This window comes from Struthio camelus, chromosome 30 (assembly GCF_040807025.1).
Source record: "Struthio camelus isolate bStrCam1 chromosome 30, bStrCam1.hap1, whole genome shotgun sequence".
NCBI lineage: Eukaryota > Metazoa > Chordata > Aves > Struthioniformes > Struthionidae > Struthio > Struthio camelus.
The window spans coordinates 4,082,150-4,101,220 of NC_090971.1; the positions used below are offsets into that span (position 1 = coordinate 4,082,150).

Consider the following 19,071-nt stretch of genomic DNA (forward strand, 5'->3'; position numbering starts at 1 on the left):
TATATATTTTTGCACTGAAAGCACTACACTTGTGAAAGAAACAAGGCAGCTAGAACACGAACATCAACTGTAAGCGTGCGCAGTTCCACACTGCTTTGCCATCTAGGCATTCCTCCAGCTTTCTCTCACATTTTTTCCCTATTGCAACTGTTTACAACAATCATTCCTGCTGTATAATTCAATTTTCTCTGAGGTCACAGGGTATTTGTGTTAATATACACTTTATGAAATTAATACATCTTGTCATTCCTTAATAGAAAAATGGATTTTGAACTAAGAACACAATTGACTATTCTTTTCTAATATTCAGCAACTGTATGTAGGCTCCCTGCACAGTTCCACTGCAGCTTCCTTTTACCTGTCCGTTGTAGAAACGGACAGTACAGAAACCCTCTTTAAGAGCACACTAGCAACATCTCTATAACAGGATGCCATGCAGGAGAATCTGAAAATCTTTCCCGGGAGTATGGCATATAACTCAGGATGATGTCCAGCAGCTTTATGATCTTGCCCAAGTTGAGGAAAATTAATTAAAGATTAAATCTGATTCCTCTACTTTGAAGAGAAGCTTGGATGTTTGCTTGTTTGTTGTTGTTTGCTTCCTCTATCAATAGAACCTATCTTAGATATTACACCACAAGCCAATACCTATGATTTAAAAAAAAAAAAAAACCCTTTTTGTTTGTGTAAATGGAATTTCCTATATTTCAGTTATTTTTTAATATAAAGGTGATTGAACAGTGGAACAGATTGCCCAGGAAGGTTGTGGAGTCTTCATCTTTGGAGATATTCAAAACCTGACTGGCCATGGCCCTGTGCAACCTGCTCTAGTTGACCCTGCTTGAGCAGGGTGGTTGCTCTAGACAGTCTGCAGAGGTCCGTTCCAACCTCTACTATTCTTGAGTCTGTGAAAATCAGGGAAGAAAGTGAGGAGGTTCATTTTACCAGTAGGGATGGATTTTATTACATAAAAGATAATAACCAGATATTATAAAAGGCTCTTTCTCATAGGCTGTTTACTGTCCTCTCTATGCCATTAGCCTGTGGGAAGTTGTCTTAACGGTTCAGTTCCATCCTTCTCTGCCCTCATGCATCATAGCACGCAAATGTTCCTAGTGCTAAAAAAGAGTAGTCTTAGTCTGAATATTTGGCATCTGCAGTGTGTTTTGTTGGCACTGCCAGACGGAAATTAAGGTTTTTTGTGCTTTTCTCTTCCCTGCTCTGCTTTTCAGGCACTCTGCCGACACAGGATAAACCTTCCCAGAGGCAGTCAGAGAGCACAAATTGCAGCCCTTCCAGAAAGAGATCAACATCTGAGAGTACATCTTCTACAGGCAAGTAAAATTTGCTGGTCTTGTTTTCAAGACTACTGCTATACTGAGAACCATACTGCAATAGGCAGCCAAGACAGTATTGCTATGAGAACTTTAACAGCAGCAGTATTTTCACAGAGATACTAAGTTTTTCCACTTATAATTGAGGATGTAAGTGCTGCAGATTGTGTTGTAGAAGAGGGAAACCTGAGCTGGCACGTATATAAGAAGCGGCATAGCTGTGGCAGCATGAGACTTGGGTTCCTCACCAGCTTAAATTAGTCTTTGTGAAGCTCTATGCTTTAGTACTAGCACTGTGACGCTATAGTTGATAGATGAATTCCCCAGTGGGGAAGAACTTGGTTTCCGGACTTTTCTGGAAGCAGACAGCGAATGACCCTAAGCAGGTCAAAAATGACAGTAGGAGAGGGATGATAGGACTTGCAGCTCTGGGAGTATTCTTATCAGTTCTTTCAAATTAGGATCAAGGCTCAGATGCCCAAATGCATTGTGAAGTTGAACAAACGGGTGCCCATACTGAGGGAGTTGGCATTTTCAGCTATGAGATGACATGCTACAGAGCTTGCTGCTTCAAGAAGTCCATATTTATGCGCTGATTTGCTAACTTTGGGAAGTACAGCTTGAAAATAGGCTCAAAGAACTTTGACAGGTAACAAAAACTCGTAGATAGTTTGAACACCGATAACCTGAACACAAGCTTAAAATTAAAAGGAGATATTCATTATAGCATAGTAAGAGGAACAAGGAAGGGGAATGATTCAGAAATCCAGTGAATACAAGCCAATATACTAATGCAAAAAGAGAGGAAAATAAATAGGATTAGATGGAAATCTTTGAAGACTCCTCACTGAGGAGAATGTTATGAGGTGAGGTTACCTGTTATTAGACGCAAAAGAAATCTGTAACATTGACAAATTTTGTAAAGATCTCAGCTATAGGAAAAAACTTCTGTTAGAGTTCAGACATTCTTAGGCACCAGTCAATCACAAATCTGTAGTAAACATCCTTAGGGGTGGTTCTTAGAAAACTACTTGCTACAATTTCCATATATAAAGAAGGTGCCAATATTGCTATTTCCTCCTCCCTTTAAACATGCCTTTGCAACAGATGCTTTCTCCAGCGTATGTGATAAGAAAGTCATGCGCGAGGAAGAAGTGCTCTTTCTCTTTCTTACCACCTTTCTTCTGCTTGCTCGTTTTAAAGAGGCAACTGCAAACAGCTAACTTAATCCCCTGGCATAATTCTGTGTATAGGAAGGCGTTGAAAGTTCAGGCATTTCTTGTATAGGAGAGCACAGGAATAAAACTGAATGGCAGGTTTATCAGCTTCAAAGACATTGAGCTGATGATGCTGAAAAGACCAGTGTTTGTTAGATTTTCTGTAGATCTGGGATGCATGTGGGATTTCAGTGCATTTGTCATAGAAAGCTTCTTTGTTGCAGAGTGCTGCAAGCGTGCGTGATCAGTGCTGCAGCTGTTTCTGGCATCATAGTCTGTAGTTGTCCGATCCTTTTGGATCAGTTTCCAAACTGAAACACTCGTTGAAGGACAAGCCATTAGACTTTGTGTCCAAATGTGTTGTGTTGTATAGTTCGATTATTGTGGGTTGGTGCAGCTGTTTACATAGGTCACTTTACTAAACAGATGGTGTTTCCATGAGGAACCTTCAGCTCCATTCCATTGCGTATTTAAAGGTCATAATAAAGACAAATAACGCTTAGTTTTCTTATTTCATCTGAAACTGAAAGCGTGAATCCTCCCATTACTTTGCGAGTTGTTCAGGTTGTTAGGTATTCCACATGATCACAGTTAACGCTTACAGCAGTGACCTAACAAGCATGTTGCTCTGTTTCTTTTCTGAATCCTACAGAAAGTAAGTTGTTCCTAGGAAGGTTTTTTAGAAGATGATACGCTGATTCTTTCTCCTTTAATTGTGTGCACTCTTTGAACAACATTCTCATTTGTACTTGCAAATTTGTTACTTTGGAAACTTAACGAAGAATACGTTTTCATTAGCATCCTTTTTTCTTTTTCTTTTTTTTTTTTTCTTTTTTCTCCAGAGTACCAGCTTGGACTAGTGAGCACTTGGACTAGAGAATGCTTATCTTAAACTGTCTGTGCTTTATCTTTGTCAGCTAATGCACAGTCTCCCTCCTGTCAAAAGATAGAAGCCCATTTTACAAAAATATTTTGTTGTCTTTCCTTTAGAATTTACTTTTACACTAGTACACGCTCTTCAGTCTACAGCCTAGGACCCATTAGTTTAAGTAAGTCTAATCTAAATAATTGGCAGTAATTACAGTAACATTTTGTAAATGCTAATGTGTAATTGTGATATGTTTATGAGAAGACTGAGAGCATCCATTTTATTCCAGAAAGAACAGAGTTTATCACCAAGAACCAACAGGGCAACTTTGGGAAATTCATAATTTGGAACAGATCCATTTTTAATACAGCCTAATCAGTATTGCAGTTGACCTAGAAACTCTTCCAAATACCAGGCTCTTGCTGTAAAGCATATAACATTTGGATAGTTTAAAAAGTGAGAGCTAACTTTACTTCCTGTGTAAACTAGCCTTTCACTTTTGTGTAGATATTTTAGTTTAGCTTTATCCAAGCCTTATACTTTACTGCAATCAGTTTTGTTATCATTATGTTTGTCTTTTCGATAAACTGCAAGAGCAGTGAAAAAGCGTGTATTTAATTTTTCTATGCACAGAGGCTTTTTTAATTTTTAGTCTTGCGTAGGAATTAAACTAGCTTGAGAAGAGGTCTCTCTGAACCTGATAGCAGCAGTGATATTCTTTGAATTCTCCGAGCAGAAGTGTTCTTGGATAGGGAACCTTTGAAATAAAATACATTAGCTGCCTTCTTTCAATGTTTCTTTATTTTCTTTAGTCGGTTCCAGGTAATCTTTGTTCTGCTGGCCTGTCTAGAGATCAGAATACCCAAGACTGATGAACCTCTAATGAAGGAATCCCAACATAATTGTAATGACAAGTTAGACCTTCTCTCATAATATTTTACCGAAAAATACAAAGATATAATTTGTTTCCTGAAGAGCTTATGATTTAAAATCTATACACGTGCTACTGTGGGCTGTGCATGCAAATTTAATGTCCTCGTTAGTTACTCTTTGCTAGCAGAAGAAGTTGGAAACAGTGTGTGATTCAGGAGAAAAGAATTGTGTGTTAGAAACTGGTAATATAAAATATAAACCTCCCACTTACTTGCATCCCTAGGTCTCTTTCCCATTAGGACTTGCGTTACAGAAATGTTCATCTTGTCATTGAACGTTTTAGGCATTTATAAGATATTAACATCTGGCATTCTATCCAGCTGCTGTAGTTTAAATCAAACCTCATTTGATTATAATGGTGATTATATCTCACATCTGTTTCAGTATATTTATGTTCATGTGTGTTTCCAGTGATTGGAGTACCTACACGGGGAACAAGGCTGGCAACTGCTGTTGATGATTCAATGGATAGCTTACTGCAGCGCATGACACAACATGAAAGCCAAGCTACTTTGGACAAAACCATAGAAGCAGTCATTGCAAATGTATCTGTTCCACCATCAGCTAGTCCTGCTCGAAACCACAACAGAGAGAGAGGTCTGGCAAAACAGGACAGTCTCTTAGCTCCAGCAATTCCAAGCAGCTCCTGCAGTGATACTATCTCCCTTCTTTCAGACAGATTACCAAACAGCTATTCCCCGCATCATCTCAAGAGAAGTGTGGTTGAAGCCATGCAGCGACAAGCTAGGAAAATGTGCAATTATAACAAGATCTTGGCAACGAAAAAAAATCTTGACCACGTCAATAAAATTCTAAAAGCCAAAAAGCTGCAAAGGCAGTCACGGACAGGGAATAACTTTGTGAAGCGCAGGCCAGGTAGGCCCCGGAAGTACCCAATGCAAGCTGTTGTTTCAATGCAAGCTTTCCAGGCAGCTCGACTGGTCAGTCAGGAGTTAGACAAAAGAGAAGAAAGCAGCAGTCCTTTACACCTTGGACCTGATACCATCACAGATGTAATTGAAGCTGTAGTGCAAAGTGTGAACTTGAATACAGATCACCGAAAAGGCTGGAAGAGGAAGAGGTGGCTTGCAGAGGAACAGGCCAGGAAAAGACAGAAGTCTCTACCAGAAGATGAACAGGAGAGCAATAAGAGGTAATACTTGTACAATTCTGTACTTTCAGTATAGTCATCATTGGTGTTTATGGCATTTCAACTCATGGAAGAATCTTACTCTTACAAGCTCTGCTAGTTACATCTGTTTTCTCCAAGAAGTTCAATTTAAAGGGAACCAACGTGTCAGTTTTAAGTATGTTTAGGGTTTTTCTAAGCTGCTACTGAACATCACACACCAAAATGAGGTAGCCTCACAGGTAATCTAAAAGTATTGTTTTTGTGCTTGTGTTTCAAGTGAAACACGTTTTGTGATTGTCTTGGTGAAGAATACTTGTTAGTGAGCTGGTAACAGACTGACTGATGAGCTAGTGTAGCAAAGATCATTCCTACATGATGTGCTGCTTAAGGAACTATAATAGCTACATGCACCACAGGAATCTTAAGAGTGTGACTCATATGCATTATAAACAAATACTCCCAAGCAACACAGAATATGTTGGGTGAGATCAGTTGATATACAGCAAATAGAGAGTAAGACCAAAGGAGCAAGGAAGAGTTGTGGTGTGCACCTGTTTAATAGTGCAATCAATGACTACTAAAGGAAAGCACCAGAAATTTTTCTCTGCTTTAATCTGCTCATACTTATCCCCAGACTCATCAATACAAACAGATAAAACTTTTCCTGAAGTCTCCCTTCCTATATTTGCAGAGTAGTTCTGAAAAATACCATCCATTTGTGTTTCAGAAACAAATACTGAAATACAGGCATTTAGATTCAGGGAATGCTGCTGCAACCACATGTCAAAAGGATGTATTGTATGGCTCTCCTGAAAGCTAAAAAAAAGGTTTACCACATACTATTTTTAGAATACAAAAGGAGATAGCATAAAGCACTTCTAAATCAGTTCAGGCTCCAAGGAGTAAGAATTTGCGGTGCTAATAACTTTCTTTTTGTATTAATTAATAATATTGCTCTCAAAAGATCCTCCTTTTTTATGATTATGCTTGATCACTACTTGATCATGACCATTTTGAATTGCGTTTTTTACATAGCTAAGACCTAGTAGTTCAGAAATCTGCACATATAGTCTTTTGCTGCTCTCCATGTTATAAAAAGGAACAGTGAAATACGGCAGTAAGATAATCTTTACATTTTCTTCCAGTTTTTCTGAGACAGCAGCTGAACCATCCAGTCCACATGAGGCCCTTGGGAAACCGCATGAATCTGAAAACAGTGAACAGCCTTTGCCTTCTCTTGCGCCGCGTGAGAAAAAAGCTCCTCGGCCTCCAAAGAAGAAGTACCAGAAGGCAGGGCTCTACTCTGATGTGTACAAAACAACAGAGTAAGTAATACCAGTGAAAAGCTGCTGTCTGATTCCAGTGGAAACTGTCTCCTTTCAACTAGAACCATAAAGCGTTGCCACTAATGAGCAGCTGAAATAAAACCATCAACTTAATTCAAGCCTGTGAAAAATTACATGCATGATAATTATCAGAATCTGACCCAGTGAAGATTTAAAATGTAACCCCAGTCAGAAAGCAGCCTCCAGCAATCTGAAAGTGTTTCTGAGTATCGACCTTGAAGAAGGTAAGACAGCTTCATTCGACAGTCTTAACGATCATGGCAGTAAAAGTGCTGGCAGAGCTTGAGATGCTCAGGTACTGAGTACAGTGTCAACATAAAAAGGGGCCATTAGTTTTCTACTTTTATTGACCGAATGATGATACGGTCATCTTTTGTTTGACAAGCTTGTGGAGTGAAAGCGTTTCAGATATGCTCCCTGTTCATTTCACAGTTAAGTGAGGTTCATCGCCTTCTCTTTATATGAGATGTTTAGAAAGCCAGCATTCCTAACGTTTTTTTCATGAGGCGGCTCAAAACATAGTATACATTAGAAAGTAGACATCTCCCATTTCTGATAAGCAGCCCACTTCTGCTTCCATTTCTAGTTACATCAGATTTCTACAGCCATTTGAACTGATTGTGTTGCAGTCATAAATTTGCACTATTCTTCTAATGTGGTCTGACAGATTAGAAAGAGAGAATTGGACACCTTCTTGCTCATCCCCCTTTGTAGACTCCTTTCAAATGCTGCAGAGACCACTGGGAGACTGCTAGTTTTATCAGCTGCCCCTAATAACTTCTCTTTCCGCAGTAGAATGAAGGCATCAATGAAGGAATCAAGACTCTAAGCAAGAGAGACCACCCATGTTTCTAATAGTTTGAAAGCATATTCTTTTGCAGCTGTGCTAACATTTTTAGCGTTTAGATGTTCTGTTACTGATACACACAATCCTGCAGCATTCAAACATTGCATGGCAGAAATTCGATCTGTTGCTTTAGGTGGGAACTTGAGAGGATCTTTTTTTACTTTATAATGAAATGGTAGTTATCTTGTCGTTCCTGGTCAGCAAAGGGAGGGCCCTTATTTCGTATGCAGTAGACAAACATCTCATTTAAAAAAAATGTATAAATACTGAAAGTCAAGGATTATAGGCATTGTCCATGATGATGGAATAAAGTTCACCGCCCTGGAGAAGGCCATTACAAAACTGATCTCTGCTTCTGACCCTCCTTCTCCCTTTCCATTTCATGTTGCAGTTCCTCAGAAGCTTAAAAAGTGATCTGATTTGATCTCACCCTTTGCCTGTCGCTCCACATGCTCAGTCCTTCCCCTGCACCGATACTGATGTTTGTGATGAGCCAGTTAAGAACACCGAGGAAACTTTACCCTACCAAAGAAGCGAATAGCTTTTGGCTCTCTACATAATCTGAACTTCTCTGTGTGGTTGTTTAAACACTGATAGAGGGGATGGAAATGCATGTCTGGGCTCAGCAAGGACAGAACTGTGGCCCTCTAGATTAAGATGTCTTGTCTTAGAGCAAGTTGCAGGTTAAAGGGCTCATCCCACCGTTTCCTTTGTGCTGGCACTAGATCTTATCTTCCGAAGTGGGTTCAGCAAGGTAAATTAGCAGGACAGTAGTCACTTTTCTTTATAATTAATTTTCTGCTGATACAATTCGCTGCTCCAGTTTATTGCACAGTCAGACACGTGCTGGTGTAAGAGGACAGCAGAAGTTCATGTTGTTATTCTAATATTTATATAGTTTCATGCTGTATTGGTATGGAAGCATGATCTTAGCTGAGAATGAAAAGGCAACTATATAATCATATGGCACCCTCTAGTGATGGTACAGTTAAATATTTGTCAGTGTTTCCATTAAACCAGCATCTGCATTCTCTCTGTTAGTTGGTGTCCTGATTGTTATTCCCTATTTCTGTTTGCAGCCTTCAACTGCAGACACTTCTTTACCTTAAAGTCTGTTTTCCTACTCGACTGCATCTTTCCTAAGTTCTTCCTAAATGTCATTAGAACAGATGAAGTACTGAAGTTTTACTGAGAGGTTTACTGCTACTATTTACAGCCTCTTCCTAGATCAATATCATATCAATATCAATTTTGTGCTAAACAGCAGCACAAAAATGTTTGTCGTGTCATTGTCAGTTTTAGCCTACTGTTACAGGAGAAACCTGTGCATTAACTTCTCTGCAACCACTACCTATCCTGACAAACTTTAATTGTACAATTTGACTCAACAGGATTTCACTCCTCCAACTCACTTTGGTCTAGAAATCTTACTACAACACAGTGAGGAAAACTCAAACTTTATGTATAGACCATCATCAGAATATGATTCCTTGCAAATGAACCAAGAATAAAAGGAATGATTTCTGAAGCCAGTCTCAGTCTTCCCTCAATTTCCAAATGTGATTTTGTAGACAGTGTTAGTTGGTCTGATGTTAACATCTACAAGAGATTTCCACGGTCCTCAACTCCCACTGGAAGAATTATACAGAACTTTTGCTGAAGAGAAGTTCAATGGGTGATTGCACAAGGTTGATTGTAGATGAGAATCATTACCTGTTTCCCCAGCAGTGGCTTTTCCAGAGGAGCGCAGAGTCTCCTTCACCACACAAATTTAATAATAATTTGTAAATTAGTAATTAACAAAAATATTTTCTCTTGTTTAGGGAAATATTTGATGATTTTAAATAAATAAATAAATATATATATATATATATATATATATACACACACATACACACACAACGCATCTTTAAAAAGTGTTCCTACCTGTGCTGTAAGAAATTATTACAAACTCTGTTTTAACCAGAGGAAGTTGCACATCTGTATTTCTGGATCATGCTTGAATGTTGCTCTTCTTTTAAGTGTGTTTGTGTGCTGTAACGGTCTTGTCCCCGTTCTGGGTATTGTTTTCTTTAGAAAAAAGTTTAAACAAAAAAAAAGACACATCTTTCTGGACATATGTTTGAGCTGCCATCTGACTGCCACCTATGCATCCAGATTCAGAGCTGTGCATCATCTTCTTGAATGGTGTTAGCCATACCTTTGGTTGTCGTACAGGAGCAGATCATGTTTTGATGCTGCCACTGAAGTTTTTGCGTGTACCTGTTTAAAACTAATCTTTTCAAATTATAATTTCCAGGAAGGATTAAGCGCACCATGAAATGAGGACAAGATTATTTTTAAAGTATTTTCTATTACAATAATTCCCTTTTTTTTTCCTCCACGTTATGTCACAGTTATGATTGTAATGGAAAAGCTTTAATTTTGACCTTGTATGAAAACTGGGGCCTCTCGGGGTACTAAAAGACTTCTTAGGTTGATCATTTTCATCTCTAATCTTTTTCAGTAAAACGAAACGAGTCCTCATTCACTGAATTTGCACTGCACTATAATCAACACTGAATTGTGTATTTTCTCTGTTGTTGGGTATCCATCACTAATAGAAGCCTGTGGTTACACAGATACCGTAGCGCAGTGCTGGCCTGTGCTGCTGCTGGGAAGTGGGCTTTCCACCCATTTTCCACCCATTTGTTCCTTTCAGTGCTTGCATTTTGCTGACAGTAGAGTTTGTGGAGCTGCAGGGTGACTCAGATGAAGTAACTGAACATTTTAGAAACAAACCTACTGAAAAAAATCAGTCAGCCGAATTAAAGTGATGGTCTAAGACTGTAGTTCAGCAAATGCTTTAAGTTGGCTTAGGCTAGCACTGCACTAAAAGAAGCGGTTCTGCTTTTTCCTCACCTTTGGATGCTTATTCCTAGCTGTGCCGTCCCTTTCTTTGCTCCTTCTTATTACTAAGTTCTCACCATATCCTAACACTTTCTGCAAATGGGAGGAAGCGAACCTGGCTTTCTGGAGAGATCTTTTGCTTTTCGGTGGGAATACTCATTATACCTGCTTACTAAGGGAAGCATCTCGTAAAGGGTATGGTATGAAAATGCGTAGGTACTTGTCCTCAGCAGTAGCGCGGAGTAGGCTGATTCCAGCAGGCTTTTGTATCAACGCCAGTTTTCTATCTTTGATTACTTCAGTATGCTCACTGTTTTAATGTATAATTATGTTTTATTTTAACATCTCAGCCCTTTCCTTCTGAAGTCCCTAAGATGTTGATGGCCTTTGTTCACTTTATTGGTTTTTTTTTTTTACAACAATTCTTTACATGCCTCTAGCAATACTTCATTGCTGTGTTTGGAAGGAAAAAAGAATAGGTGCTTTCCCAGTGTTCTTTGTGACTAAATCTGAGACAGGTGATCAGTCTTATTGACTCTTTGCAATGACTTTGCCATTCTGAACTTTTCTCATTGCTTCTTCATAACGTAGTGGACTTAGCGATTCCCTTGCAGGCTTCTTGTTTCCACAATGCATAATGAAATTCACGTTATATTTTGTGGTTTTGGCTAATTGCCATTTGTATTTCCTCTTAGCCCTACTAGTTTCCTCCTTGCAGTTTATTTACCATAATTTATATTTCTGTTGGCTTCCTTTACACTGAATATTTGTGTTAGAGGATGCACGTTTGGCTTGAGTTAAGTCATACCTTTCTATTGAATGTTTTCATTTTTTCTCTGCCTTTGGCTTAAGGGTTTGCATGCCTTTTGTAAATGGAGGTTCACACTTTGCCTTTTCAAAATTACCTTTCTATTTCTTCTTGCTAAGAAGTTGTTTTCCAGGTCTTGTACATAGTTACTCCATGGCCTTTGTTTGCAAGCCTTACCGATTCAGTACAGTGCCACCTGAAAGGACAGAGGACATGAGTTCTTTTTTATCCTCTGTAGGATATCATTTTTGCCTGTTGTGCAAAGGAGCTGTCTTTTTGCCAAAGCAAATGAAATAAATTCCTGCCATCAAAAAACAGAGGGTCACAGTGTTAAAAACAGTAAGTTTTACTGTTGAAAGAATGTTACTGCTTTCTGATTAGGAGTGCTTGACAAAGCGTACTTCGCTTAGAAACTGCTATGACTATTTAGAGAACCATCTGAAGCGTTGTACTGGTGATACGTTCTGGAGCATGAAATGCCGGGCTGGAAATAGGTGACCTATGTTTTAGTCATGCCTCTGCCCTGCTCTGTGACCCAGGGCAGGTCACTTAACTTCTCTGTGCTTTATATTCCTCACCTGTGAAATGGAGATACACTCTCTGTGTGCCTTAAAAAATTGAGATAATGGTTTTGGGGTGAGTTTTATTCGGGTAGTCCCATTTCGTTTTAATAATAAGCTATAGTTGGCTACTGAAATGAACTTTCAGAGAATGTGGTAAGTTCTTTCATTTGAAATCTTTAAATCAAGAAGCAGTGCCTTTCTAAAATATATTCTCTAATTGAATCAGAGATTGTTTGGCCGGAGACAGAAGCACAACTGAGTGAAAGTATATGACATATGTTATAACAGAAGTCAAATTAAATAATCGTAATAGTATCTTCTGATCTTAAAATCTGACTCATTACTATGTGTCCACCCGTACACATTAAGTTAAATGCAAGCGTATATCAGTAACTAGAGCCTTGACATGCGTGCTCCCTTAAAAGGAGAGCTCTTTTATTGAGAGTGTATGCAGCACTTAGCTCAATAGAGACAATAGCAGTATGCCGTAGGTTTTATTTTACTATCTAAAATTAAATAACTTGTTATATTTGCAGAATAAATATCAGAAATCCAGAAGGGGTTAGAAGAGTATGTGAACCACAGATTACTGCCATCCATCAGTTCTGCTTCTAACCTTCAGAAATTCTCTTCGGTTGTTGATATCTCAAGATTTGTATTCAACTTGTATTTTCAATTGAAGTTAAACAACAACATTGAATTTTTTATTGAGTCAACTTTAAGTTGCATGTCCAGTTATTAAAATAAATTCCCTTAAAAAGCTCCAGTATATTTTAATAGACTTGAATAACATTTTAATCGTTGGTATATTTAACATTTGGAAGTCACTTGTGAATGTTGCAGTGCTGCAGTACTAAATACAACGAGGTCAGTTTTTTCTTTCCATAAATTCTTTGTCAGGAGCCAAAAGCAGATGTTTATACAAGACAAGTTGCCAGGGTAGGTGGTTTGACTTTCGTCTGACCCATACCGCCATTCTTGCATTGTATTCCTATTTTTCCTTCTATAAAGGGGCCATCTTGTTGCTTTTTTAACTTTTTGATTTCTGTTATTTTCCTACTTTATTGATGAACAGCCTTCTGAAGAAATATGAAGTACAAGTTTGCTCTCAACAAGCTAGGAGAGCAGGCTGTATATGTGTAAAGCTTGTCAAATTCCGAAGTAAACAAAACCCAGTATGATTTGTGGAGTTTTTTTTATTCTTGTAGTCTTAGTTATTACTTAAATATGACCTATTGGGAATTTGAAGTTGATGGAGTCCCAGTGAGTCTTGCCTATATAGAAGTTATGGGAAAAATCAAATCACCAGCTTTGAAATGGATGTGGTAAGCATATTTGGCAAGCACCCTGGAAATTAGGTTTTCTGGCCACTTCCGTTATTATTCTCATGCCTGATGCTCTATGCATCAGTTCCTTCATTAGCACAGAAAACGTGTTTTATCAAATGGCAGAGATGTTCCTTATTGTGATTTTCTTTGTCACTTCTGTCTCTAATCCACAGTCCGAAGAGCCGCCTCATACAATTAAAGAAAGAAAAGCTGGAGTACACTCCTGGAGAGCACGAGCATGGTTTGTTTCCAGCTCCTATTCATGTTGGTGAGTACTTCACCTATGTTTGAACTGTTGGGAAACAAGTATCCCACTTAGGTTACATTGAAATACTCTGTTTGGACATTGCATTCTCTCTGTCTCTCTTCGTTCTTTTTTTTTTTAATGTCTTCTCAGGTCACTCATATCTTTTCAGTGAATGAGCTTTGTCAGAAGTCATATTTGTTTTGCGTTCTTCAGTGCAAAAATTTGACTGAAGAGAGGCTTTTTTGTCGCTGTTGAACTTTGTTCTCATTTTTTGTTTGCCATAAGAAAATTCCAGTGTAGTTTTAAACCTGCTTTAACTGCCATAATACTTTTGTTTAAATGCAGTACAATAATCTCCTTTTCAATCTAATAATACAGTAGAATGGAAGCCAGTGACGATGATTACCATTTCTTAAATCTCAAAAGCTAAGCAAGTAGTAATAAATTCCCCCATGTCTCTGTGCATTTACCGTTGTCTGTCTTTAAACATGGGTAAAAGTAAGGAAGAATAAAAAAGGTAGACGTTATTTAAGTCTTTACTTCATTCCCGTTTTGAGATCTCAAATAGGACATAGATGAGGTGAAGTCTCCTCTTCGCCCTCTACAGAAAGAAACCATAACCTAAGGGTAGCGTGAGCATTTCAAACTCCAGGAGTTTCAGGATGCTATTCGCAAGTCCGTTCCACTGGACTTAGTCGCCTGGGCTGGACAGCCTTGAGAGAACGGTCAGGAACTCCCAAACGAAAGGCGTTGCAGATCCTGTCATTTCCCAGCGCAAACCAAGACTGATTTATTGCTTTTAAGATAATTGTTTCAGCTTGTAAAATGCTGGTGTTTCACACTTCAAGTACAGTCATGCAAAGCTAGTTTGGGGAATGTTGTATTGTTCAGTAGGAATATTTGTCCCATCACATACAAATATTTAATTGCTCTGTCTTATTTACCTGAACCTTTGTGATCTGTATGCAGCTTTCACAGAGAAGAAGTAGCAGCTGAAGTGTTTGACAGATCTTCTGTGTAAATCAGCAACCATACTTTTTAAGGAGCAGGTTTCAGAATTAAAAGGTGTTGATTTAAATTCTTCCAAATATGTCAACTTTCTCAGTTCTTCTTTGAATTAGGTCATATAACTCTGTCACATGATTGAACCATCTGTCGGGATGCTCAGGTTCAGTTTGCAATGCAGCAGTCCTGTTCTCTTTTCTCTTCACAAGGCCATGACCTCAAGTTTGTTTGTACTAGCAGACGCAAACAAGCTTCTTCAATAAAGATAAGGCTGCTTTAATTACTCTGTATTGGGTAGCTGGAGAGTGGTGTAACTACAGACCGGAGTTACAAGGTTTAGGACTCTGCCAGATAACTGTACTAGTGCCTGCTTGATGAGGGCTGGAGGACGTTCCATAAACTCCAGGCACGGTGCCAGGGCACTTGAAAGAGCCTTTTGTTTCGCCCAGTGAGGTCATAGAAGTGAAAGCAAATTCCCAGCAGATTTAGCTCTTTCCTGGAACCTGCTATGGATGAATAAAGCATTGAAAATAAGAAGTAATTTAGGAGTAAGTTGTAAGGAAAACATTACAATTTTTATTTTCCAGTTTCCTCAGTAGTGAAGGTATGCATGTGAATTTACATGAAACCACAGACTGTTGCTAGAGGAACATGAAGGCACTTGTTAACGTTTAGAAAGACAGGGAAAATCAGACATGGGACTGAAACCTCATTGTGAATCACTCTTCTCACTGCAATTTTGTGAGGCAGTAGTCCAATAAAATGATAGGAGAACTCTTTAGTCTTTGCTAGGAGTAACGTGCTTGCATCAAACCCCAGCTCTTATATTAACCAAGTTTTTAATTGGTCTATTTTCTTCTCTTAGGAAGAGATTAGGGGTGGCGGTAAGTTTTAGAATAAAGATAAAATCTACTGATCGACCACTTTGTACAAATTGTGAAGGTAGGAATTTTGTGTACATATTTGTTCTCTGTGCTAGATCATAGGACACAGAAAAATTAAGGAGAAAGTGTCAACTTTCTTTGGGATTTCTACATAGAATTTACTAGTGTTAACGGAACAGCCCTGTCATACGTATTGTGAATTATTTGCAGTTTTATCCTTTCAGTAACTCGCATTCAGTGACCCCTCCTGGGAGAGCACCTGCAGGTTGCTGGCGCTGCTCTTAGGAGTCTAACTGTAACTGTTTGAGCTTATTGACATCCTTAAAGTTCAGTCATCAAAGCGGAATGTAGCTCCCCTCTGTCACCTGCCTCAGGCAAGCCTGTCCCATGCCTCAGACAGCAGCTCGCTCAGGATCTGTGCAAGTTTAAACCTCGCTGTGACAGTGGAGTCGAATGCAGACGACAGCATCCCGGAGGATTCTTTTCTGTGTTGCTGCTAATAAACAAAATGTTCTCTGAGGGGTCTGCTATTCTGCCTTTTGACTTTCAGAGTGTGAGAGGCCCTATCAGAATTTTGGCAGTGTGCCTAGCAGCAGTCCTTCTTCCTCTTGGGAATATGTGAATATGAGTGTGTACCACTTATAAACTTTTTTGTTTCAGGAAAGTATCTGAGACAAAAGAGAATTGACTTCCAGCTGCCTTACGACATCCTCTGGCAATGGAAACACAATCAGGTACAAGATAAAAAGTTATTAGGTGCCAAGATTATGTTCAAAAGTCACGGAAAGAAAATAACAGGATTCTTATATGAAAGCTATGTTTATATGTTCTGTATATTGATGAATATTCTTGTTGCTGCTACTGTATGAGGGGAAAAAAGGATTTGCATATGTATTTAATGTGAATAATTTCCTTTTTTGCATCTCTTGCAAAATAGCGATCCTGTGGCTTTTTGCAGAAAAAGTCATTAACTCTGCTGCAGACTTTTATTTTGATAGTCTGCCTACTTTCTGCAATGATCTTGTTTTAGACACGCCTCAGGAGAATTCAGATGTACTGCCAACAGCACTGAGAAATTTCAGGCCTTATTTTTCTTGGATCAATCCCAGCAGAGTGGAATTTATTTTTCACTTGCAAGCTGAAATTTTCATACTGAGGAAAGTAGAGAAAGTGTTTAACAGTCACATTCTTTTTAGAGAGCTTTAAATATGTGCAAACCTAAAAATAGAAATTTTTTTTTTTCCCTGAGAAGTTTCCACCAAGTGATTTAACACAAGATTTAATGCTGGAGTGTAAATCTGTCCCCAGCTCTACAGCAAGAAAGTGCTCTAAGACATGTAACCTAAGCATGTAAATGAGCAAGACAAATTCCCAGGTGGTTGTGGCTCCAGCTACTCTTTGTATACTACCGAAATCTAATCTTAAAGTAATGATAGCTGTTGACATTTCAGCTGAGGAGAGTTGTTTGCAATGTATTGAAGATTACTTACATCTGCCTATCTTATCTGTTCAACGTTACGTAAATAATAAATATATATGATCTATTTCCTTGACACTTTCCTTATCTGCCTAGAATATTGAGAACCCTTACATAATAATTTGGTTGTACAATGCCTGTCTGCCATGCATCATACCGAGGGAAAGCTATTAATGCACTAAATGTGCATGCATGTAATACTTTGAAATTATTCCTTAAAGCTTGTTTGAAAGGATGAACTATGTATAAAGTTAGGAAATGTGATCTAAATTTCCCTTTTCCCTCCTGTCATCTCCCTCTGTAGAGGAAATTATTCTAACTAGAAATTGAGCCTGCATTTCTCTTGGCTTCTACCTGTAGACACAGTTTTGATAACCCCCCCCAGCCTTTTTTTTCCCAAAGCGTCATGTTGTAATTCCACCAAAGAGGCGTTCTCCAAAGAAGCTTTAAATAATTACTCTTTTTTTTCAAAGAACAGCATTGCTCAGAATAGTCCTCATGATGCTATTTTCCATTTAGTTCTGCTCAGATCATATGAGGGAAATAAACAATACATTAGAAAAACTGCTCCCTTGACTCGTTTAGCTCAAGGTATACTTATTTAGATACACTTTCTGACCTATTCTGTATCGTAGCCTGAGCATAAAGAAGAGATTGCAGATATATTTTCTAGTAATTATTACAAAACTTTTACATATGAACAGAACATGATTTCCCTGATTCTTTTGACTAACAGCTGCAGTTATGCAATGTCTTAAAAATTTCTTTCTCTTCCTTTTAGTTGTATAAAAAGCCAGATGTCCCACTTTATAAAAAAATCCGTTCTAGTAAGTAAATTCTTATTCTCATTATTACTAAAATGTGTCAATATGTGCTTTACGCTAAGCAGTGTACCTGTGGAATTTTCACATGACATCCCTCCTTTCTGTCATGCTTTTTGTCCTACCAAAGATACTTCCACCTTCTTTTCTGCTTTGTGTAACTGGAGTGAAAAATATTGTAAATAAACAGTTCTGTTTTTCATCTGGAATGAATTTTCCCCCATTTTTTTTCTCCAGATGTCTATGTGGATGTCAAGCCTCTTTCGGGCTATGAGGCCACTACCTGCAATTGTAAGAAACCAGATGATGGCAACGGAAAGGGCTGTGTGGAGGACTGTCTTAACAGGTTAGAAATATGTTGACTGGCTGTAATAAGAAAACTTCAATAAATGTGTTATTTCACATAAACTACTGCTGTTTTAAGAAAAGAATCGTGCTAGATGCAAACCCAGTCAAAAAAAGGATTGTTACAGAAGCATACAGGGTAACTTTCTGCTGCATAAACACGTATGCTCTTCCTGCCTCTTTCTTCAAAGGAAAATCCCATTAAAAGCCCCATTTTGCCCTCGAATAGCAGTGGGAGCCAGGCTGTGAATCTTTGTGTGAATTACACCTTGAAAACAAGAAGCATTTTAGTTCTTCAATGACTTTTGTTTAGCAGGGGGATTTTTTGCTTGTATGACAGCTCTAAAAGTATGCTGTTCATCTTCCTTTAACTACTTTGTTTTTTTGTTGTAGGATGATCTTTGCGGAGTGTTCACCAAACACTTGCCCTTGTGGTGAACAGTGCTGTAACCAGCGGATACAGAGGCATGAATGGGTGCAGTGCCTGGAGAGGTTCCGGGCTGAGGAGAAAGGATGGGGTATTCGTACCAAGGAACCCCTGAAAGCAGGACAGTTTATCATTGAATATCTGGGAGAAGTTGTTAGTGAGCAAGAATTCAGGTAGAAATATTTATCTGCTGCTTTGGCCTGGAAGGCTCGATAAATGACTTTAGCATGCATTATCATTGATGGGAAATCCTTAAAGAGAGATGAAGGAGAGAGGAAGGGAAAAAAAGAATGTTTTTCTGTTCACTGCCGCCAGAAGGAAGGCTTAGAATTTAGTGGTTTTGATCAACCAACTTTTTCTCAGTCAAATAGAGAGAAGTGATTAGTGTAGGGAAAGCAACATCTGCCACATCTGTTCTGCAAATGCCAAATGCTGCAAGTGAATCTGAATTTGATGTAGTTATGAGCACTGTGCAGGATTTTAATTGTGCAAGATAAATCAGAAGGCTGAACGGGGCAGGAAAGGAAATGACCTTTTGCAGGCAGATAGGAAGACAAAGAAAAGTGGGTGCGTTAATAACAAAGGAAGAAAGAAATCATA

General features: G+C 38.6%; 1 protein-coding gene across 2 annotated transcripts in view; it reads left to right on the forward strand.

Moving 5' to 3' along the window:
• Positions 1–19,071, forward strand: part of ASH1L (ASH1 like histone lysine methyltransferase) — a 61,263-nt gene that overhangs the window by 24,611 nt on the left and 17,581 nt on the right. For both annotated transcript variants that reach the window (XM_068922256.1, XM_068922257.1), the window contains exons 4-11: positions 1,233–1,334; positions 4,764–5,505; positions 6,630–6,809; positions 13,439–13,533; positions 16,062–16,135; positions 17,660–17,705; positions 17,937–18,045; positions 18,438–18,644. In XM_068922256.1, coding sequence (XP_068778357.1) covers positions 1,233–1,334; positions 4,764–5,505; positions 6,630–6,809; positions 13,439–13,533; positions 16,062–16,135; positions 17,660–17,705; positions 17,937–18,045; positions 18,438–18,644 — 1,555 coding nt within the window. The remainder of the gene's footprint in view (positions 1–1,232; positions 1,335–4,763; positions 5,506–6,629; positions 6,810–13,438; positions 13,534–16,061; positions 16,136–17,659; positions 17,706–17,936; positions 18,046–18,437; positions 18,645–19,071) is intronic.